This window comes from Sparus aurata, chromosome 23 (assembly GCF_900880675.1).
Source record: "Sparus aurata chromosome 23, fSpaAur1.1, whole genome shotgun sequence".
NCBI lineage: Eukaryota > Metazoa > Chordata > Actinopteri > Spariformes > Sparidae > Sparus > Sparus aurata.
Window position 1 is genome coordinate 12,004,634 of NC_044209.1, and position 7,004 is coordinate 12,011,637.

The 7,004-nt window shown below is 40.2% G+C and overlaps 1 protein-coding gene across 1 annotated transcript; it reads left to right on the plus strand.

Annotated features, from left to right (window-relative positions):
- The first annotated feature begins 459 nt into the window (after window positions 1–459).
- On the plus strand, window positions 460–7,004 carry atp6v0ca (ATPase H+ transporting V0 subunit ca). Its single transcript, XM_030408385.1, has 3 exons — window positions 460–727; window positions 4,147–4,330; window positions 5,825–7,004. Exons 1-3 carry the CDS (start codon window positions 652–654, stop codon window positions 6,027–6,029), a joined length of 465 nt encoding a protein of 154 aa, XP_030264245.1. The 5' UTR covers window positions 460–651; the 3' UTR covers window positions 6,030–7,004.

A 7,004-nucleotide genomic window follows, 5' to 3' on the forward strand; every position in this document is an offset into this window, starting at 1 on the left:
CAGGCAGACATACATGCTGTGTGGCTTGGAGGGTGGATGTATGGTGGATGCAGACATTATGTTACCGAGCTCTCAGGTCGTCTCTACTCTGCTCTGTTTGCTTATTGGGGTATTTTTTAAGTCACGGAGCAAAACAGTGTTTATGTTTGATTGTACTATTTGATATCTTATAATTAATACGCCAGCGTGCAGTGACAACTAGCGTTCCAACTGCAGTCGTTGCACTTGCAGCAGAACATACCACAATACACACATTACAAACCGCTTAAATCTTACACACGTAATTACACACTTATGTTACACTTAATTGCTGGGAAAATCTCAATCAAATTGGGATAATTTCTACGAATTATTTCACGGTGCAATAAACGATAAGGGTTCGATGTTTTTAAGCCTATTTGTGTCGAGCACCCCCATGTCCACAGAAATGCATCCTTCCGACATGGTTGATCATGTGACTTTTTCCGTTTCGCCATTTTCCTCTTCTACACCGGTGCTCTCGCTGGCTGCTACGTTATCGCCCCCTCCCAGTGTTTTAACCTGTCCAGAGCTAAAGGTAGGAAAGGGGAAAACCTAAAAAAAAAAAAAAAAAGAAGAAGAAGAAGAAGATAGTCTGTCTTGTAGCTGTATCGGCCCGAGAAAAGAGCGAGGATGTCTTCTGAGGAGAGCCCCGAGTACTCGCCTTTCTTCGCTGTGATGGGAGCCTCTGCGGCCATGGTCTTCAGCGGTAACTACACCAGCTCCTTCGTCTGACATTTCAGCCTTCGGCGTAATTATAGCGCGCACGACGAGCTAGCTAAGCCAGATGATTAAATTCCCGCGACGATGTTATGAACGATAACACAGGACTGTGTTGAGAAAATCCGTGTGTTGGTGTTAGCCGTGTCGGTCACGGCTCACACACACCTGCCAAGGATGCGAGGCAGAGGCGGGGGGAGGTTTGCATCGACATCAAGCTGCTGACCACCAGCTCTTTACATCGCTAACACTGTAGCTAGCTGCCTCCCGATTGAATCCGTGTTGTGTCATGTCATATTATAGCTGTAATGCTGTTTGCTAGTAGCTTCTGGTTGGTGACGCAGACCCTCACTGAGGTGGCAGCTGCCCCGCTCAGGCCGACTCTAATCTGTCATAATGAAGTCATTTTACAGGACAAGAAGGTCCAGATCTGTATGAATTGTAACATTAGCACGATTCTTCCCGAGATTGGATCCAGCGCATGTGTGCTATTAGTGGTATTGAAATGTATTACCGGAGGGCCAGCATCGAGGCCTGAAGATCAGTGTAGGGATTTAAAGGGAAAATCCATCCATCCATTCATTCATGTACCACCGCCTGTCGCTTATAGCACGCAAGGCAGGAGGGAGGCAGGATCCACCCAGTCTGTCAGTGAGGAAAGAGCATAATGCCTCCAAACAGTAGTGAAGCTAAGTCAATCAAGGTGATGGCATGTTCCTGCAGATACAGATTATTTTTCTCCATGATGTGCAAATCTCCTTTCTTTTTGTGGAGTTAAGTCCATTGAGTCAGTGCCAGAGTCGGCTCTTATATTTTAAATAATAAGATATTCAGAGATGCACTGGAAAAGTTAACGTTTCAACTATTTATGCCCTGATTCAATCCTGATTCTTAAACCCAGGCTGCTGTAAGGAGTACCGATCCATACCAGCACCCAATTATTATTTTTTTCGAAATCTAAAGTCTGTATATACTTCACTGCTTGAACCGGTATTTAATGTGAAAAGGTCGCCTCCTGTGGACACTTAACTAGATCAGTGCATCTGTAATTAAACCTTAATTAGTTTTATTTTAAAGTAGGGCAAAAGATGTACTTTTTTTTTCTCAAAGTGTCTTCAGTTGTGGCCTGTGTCAGAGGTGTCTGTATTTTCGTACTTCATGTGTACTAGGGATGCACAATATATAGAGAGCAAAAAAGATATTGACCAGATAATGGGGATTTATGTAAGCAGCTGTTGACAGATTGTGTGACAATACTGGTCATCAGTTTTATTAGCTTTCTGTACTAAAACATCTAACACTTAAAATCTTATCACAAGGAGGGCTGGGCTCAGTTTAGGGGTACTAGATATAAAATAGTCTAAGAACCACTGATTTAGTTAGTGTAAAGGCAACATAAAGGCAGGCTGAAAAAGACATTCTAGTTGAATAATTAAAATAATAATCAGTAAACTGTCACTGCTATTTTATTTTGCAGTATAGAGTATATAAAATCAGAGAGACAAAACGGTTAGTGTTGGCAGGAAGCACAGCACTGACTGAATGTTTGACATTGACATCTAGATTTCTCACAGCGTTGAACTGGTACGATCCACTCTAGTCCAGGTTTTATGGCCTAGAGAACAAAAAAATTGTCTGAACCTGTGACTGATAGCAGTATTGATCTTGGAGATTTTAAAATGATCCAGTACTTGTATATTGGCCAATAATTGTTTTTAAATTAAAATGGCAAACATTTGCTCAACGAGGAATTGTTGAAATATAAACTTTCTGGTTCTAACTAGTATTCTTATACTGTAGTTTCTTGTTATTCTATAAATGTATTGGTCAGGGTCAGGGCTAGATATTAACAATAGATTTGCAAGATTCTGCACCTTTTGATTCTGAACCTTGATATTTCGCATATTGTACAAAATTATTATGTTTTTGTAATGTGACAGTGCTGTGGTAAAGATCCATTTAGGCTTAAGAAAAAAAAGCCTGGTTACAGTTGGTGAAATATCACAGTATGTGTTAAAACGATCACTCACAAGATCTTTAACGGGTCTGGGGTCACCATCTCGATTGGAAGATCAGGTTCTGTTAGGAATAATTTCCTACACCATTGGCCTGCAGAGACTCTTTGATACAGCAGTATGAATTAGTCTTTACAACACAAGTGAGAAAAATATTATGGATTCAGTAGAATCATCACAGGTGCTGTAATTACATCAATACAGGTGTTTGTTTGTTTACAGTGGAGTCGGTCCAGCAGGAAGCAGAAACAGTGATGTAATGTTTAGGAAAAAAAATATGAAAGCTGATCCTTAATAAACACTCAAGGCAACTTAATCATTCATCTGATATCTGACATCTGGGTGAGGCTGAATACCCTTTGGACAGATATGTAATGTCCACCTTCTTCATCATCTATTTGATGCAGACGCTGTGCAGAATGAGTCTGTGGCACATTGAACATTTGAGGATTCAAAAGTTACACTTTCATGCCACATAAAATATCAGCAGATAAAAAATGGTTATTGCGTTTTCAGTCATGCCTCTTTCGTGTGGTCTTTCCCTCCCAGAATATAAGGAAAAGTGCTGTGTGGTGCAGAGCTGTTGAAATTGTTGGAGAAAATACTGTGCTGCTTATTTACACAAAACACTCCAACAATTGCTTATACACTAAAAACATGACTCTCAGCGGCATCAACACACCCACAGCAGCAAGTGTGAAGTGTTGTGTAATTTATTTATTCTTTCGCTTTGAGCAGATCTTTGTTTTACCCTCTTCAGAGCTGCTCACTGCTTGTGTTTCTATAAAATCAGTAATTGGCCTGCACATATTGATACACTCCAGGTGACAAATAATTGACATGAGACAGGTGCTTTACTGGCAGACATACACCTGGTTATGTGACAACCAAGCAGACCAGACATCATTGAAACATGAGGTGACAGTGGAACAGAAAGGGAAACCTATGGGAAGCTACCATTTGTGACATTAGTCATGAAAATAGACGGATGATAAAGTATTGAATTGGTCAGGGTTTAGTGGGCTCCACAGTGCATCAATTTTAAAAATGTTTTTCTGACATGGCTTGTGAGGAGTCCTTAAAAATAGACGCACTAGTGTGATTCACAAGTACAGCTCTGTTTTTAGTGATATATTGCTTTAATTTCTCAGTTAATTATTGCTCTAAGTTGAACGTGTTTTGCCGTTAACAAACTGTCCATTACATGTCTCTGATACATGTCAGAAGTGAGAGCTTAAATTGATCAGCTGGATTAACTGGCCTCACATAGCTCCATCTGAATCCACATCTGGTCTGGTCTGACTGGTTTGCCATGAATCGTTTGTATGTAAAGAGTTGACACTGAGTGAAGTGGACAGATGAACTAACAGGAACTCTCTCTTCTCTTACTCAGCATTAGGAGCAGCGTATGGGACAGCGAAGAGTGGCACAGGCATCGCTGCCATGTCTGTGATGAGGCCAGAGCTCATCATGAAGTCCATCATCCCCGTGGTCATGGCTGGTATCATAGCCATCTACGGGCTGGTGGTGGCTGTGCTGATAGCAAACAACATCTCTGAGAGAGTCACCCTTTACAAGTAAGATGAACTTCACATACAGTAGTTTAAAAGAAAGGATTGTAGACATCATCTCTGCTCGTGTTTTTTTGTGTATATTGAGAAGAAAAAAGTATGCTATGCTACTGAGTTGAAGCACGTGCTTACGCTTAACTGCCAGAATAAAAAAAAAATAAAGCTAAATTCAGGCTGATCAATGACTTGTAGACCAATAGTCACTGGCCATTTTATCTCTGTTTTGATTATTTACAAGGAAAAACTCTGTTTTAATCCCACTTAATGTTTGATTACCCTGTTCATGGTACATTTGCTTTCTCAGGCTACTGGCTGAGTTTTGTGGGGCATTTATTAAAGTTAACTTGTTACAACTTCTTTCTGGAACAGTTTTATATGGAGGTCAGGTGAGGGAAGTCAGGGACCCCACAGGTCCTTAAAAATGTATAAAAGCTTATGAATTTGAGGGAAACATTTTAAGATCTTGAAAGCTTTTTTGTAAAAAAAAAAAAAAAAAAGGTATGGAAATGGGTAATTGAAATCACATATCTTAATAAATATTTTACTTAGCGCAAGTAAATAGGCTGCATTCCTCTGTCTGTAATTGTGTCTCTGGCAGTTTTCTGCTTCAGTGTAACACAGCAGTAAAACTGAGAAGTGTTCACACGTTCACTCCTCTCTTTGTAATCATTGTCTGTGAGCTTCTGTAAAAAATCTACTAGTTCTCACTGTAAAATTTCTCAGTGTTGTAGTAATCAGCCTTGATCCATGTCTCAAACTGTTCTGTTCTTCTTTTACATTTTACCTTCACTTTACAGGGACAATGGAGATAAAGACAGGAAATGTGGGAATTGAAATAGAAACGATTATAGACATGAGCCCAGAATCAAACCGTTCTAGTCATGACATCGTGTTGGTAACTAGGCTACCAGATTGCTTGCAGACTAGGGCTGAACAATTCATTTAAATGTATTAAAAATATTATATATCTTTGTTATATAAATATATATTTTTCCCCCATTAGAAAATGAAAGGAAAAAAATTAACATTCACACTAAAAGTGTTACTCATATCTTTAAAAATGCTAAAAAAAATGCTCTTTTTTTGGCACATCATTCAGCCCTAATACAGACTTAAAAGTGGTCCTGTTTGCTTCCAAACAAAGTACACCACATTATTGGAAAATGGTAACAAAGTTGTTACCAGCTGACTTGATTGATCGGGAGTGTAGTGCAGATGAATCACCAAAGATACTCAAACTTTACAGGAAGAGACAGGAGAAGGTTTTTGATGATTGTTTTGACATGAAGTTGGCATGTATAAAGATATAATAACATAACTTGCACAAATTATGGATCTTGTGGAAACAAGTTACAGACATAAGTTATTTATGAAGGCAGGTGGCCTCAACCCACTCATGCATTATAATCTACTTCTCTGCTGTCCATCTGTATACTCATGTTCATAATGCATTCTTGCCAAGATATGACTAAATAGATTTTCTTTGTTCCCCTCTAACAGGAGCTTCCTGCATCTCGGAGCCGGTCTGAGCGTGGGCCTGAGTGGTCTGGCAGCCGGGTTCGCCATTGGCATCGTGGGCGACGCAGGTGTGAGGGGCACTGCCCAGCAGCCTCGGCTTTTCGTGGGCATGATCCTGATCCTGATCTTTGCCGAGGTCCTGGGGCTTTACGGGCTTATCGTGGCCCTCATCCTATCTACAAAATAAGTGTCTGCATCAAACACCATCTCATTCATTCCACAGCAAAGCAGCAAGAACAAATAGGAGATTTTCACCTACTTCCATTACACCCCGTGGGTCTGACAGGATGGGATGGCAACAGAAACACGTTGGCGGTCGACTTGACAGCTGTGCCCTCAATAGATGTGATCTATCCATATTGTTTAAAGCCATCCAGTTGTGTCAGGTCTCGTGCATACAGAACAGGCATGAAGATGTATTGGTTGTTGTGGGATGATGTGTGGACAGTCTGCTTGATTTGTTGTCTGATCTTAACCTGTACAGTGATCCAGAGTCCCTCCACCCCCTCTGTAAATGTAGTAACCAGTCTGTGCTGTGAGTGTGAGTATCAACGTTTATCCCTCTGCCCACTCCCCCTCCTTGAGTTTTGTTTTTGTTGGTGGTTTTGATCATTCTCTGTTTCGAGATTGCTGAAGAATCGTGCACATTAGTGTTTTATTTTTTCATGTTCTTTTCTGGGACCATATTTTGATCACAGTGGTGAGGAACTGACAAAACATATTTTTTTTCACTATTTATGGAAAGTTACGAAGATTTTGCTGAAGCTGTCTAAATGGAATAATGTTTATTGAATACCCTATATACATCAAAATATATAAATTATCTGTGTATAGTTAGATTAATTGCACTGTGGGTAATTGTTCAAAGTGCTTGGAATTCCTCTGGATGTAGTGTGATTATTAATGGAGGATGTCCACATGATGACATGGAGTTGACAGTGTGTGTGTGTGCGTGCGTGCGTGCGTGCGTGTGAATGGCCTGAGTGCATAATGTGTGCAAGTCAGTTTATGTTTAATATGACATTCTCAAACACTAGTATCGTTTACCTGTAGTGCTGCTGTCTTGGTTATTTTTGTTCGTTTGTTTGTTCTGTTTAAGGTGAGAGCTCACTGTTCAGCCATGCCTGTCAGATTTCCAAATAAAACTCAACTTCCTCCAGAA

Excerpts from the sequence above, each read along its gene's own strand:
- atp6v0ca (XM_030408385.1), top strand. The coding sequence starts at position 652 with ATGTCTTCTGAGGAGAGCCCCGAGTACTCGCCTTTCTTCGCTGTGATG. Across the intron at positions 728-4,146 it reads TGCGGCCATGGTCTTCAGCG|CATTAGGAGCAGCGTATGGG; the intron begins GTAACTACACCA and ends TCTCTTACTCAG. Across the intron at positions 4,331-5,824 it reads GAGAGAGTCACCCTTTACAA|GAGCTTCCTGCATCTCGGAG; the intron begins GTAAGATGAACT and ends CCCCTCTAACAG.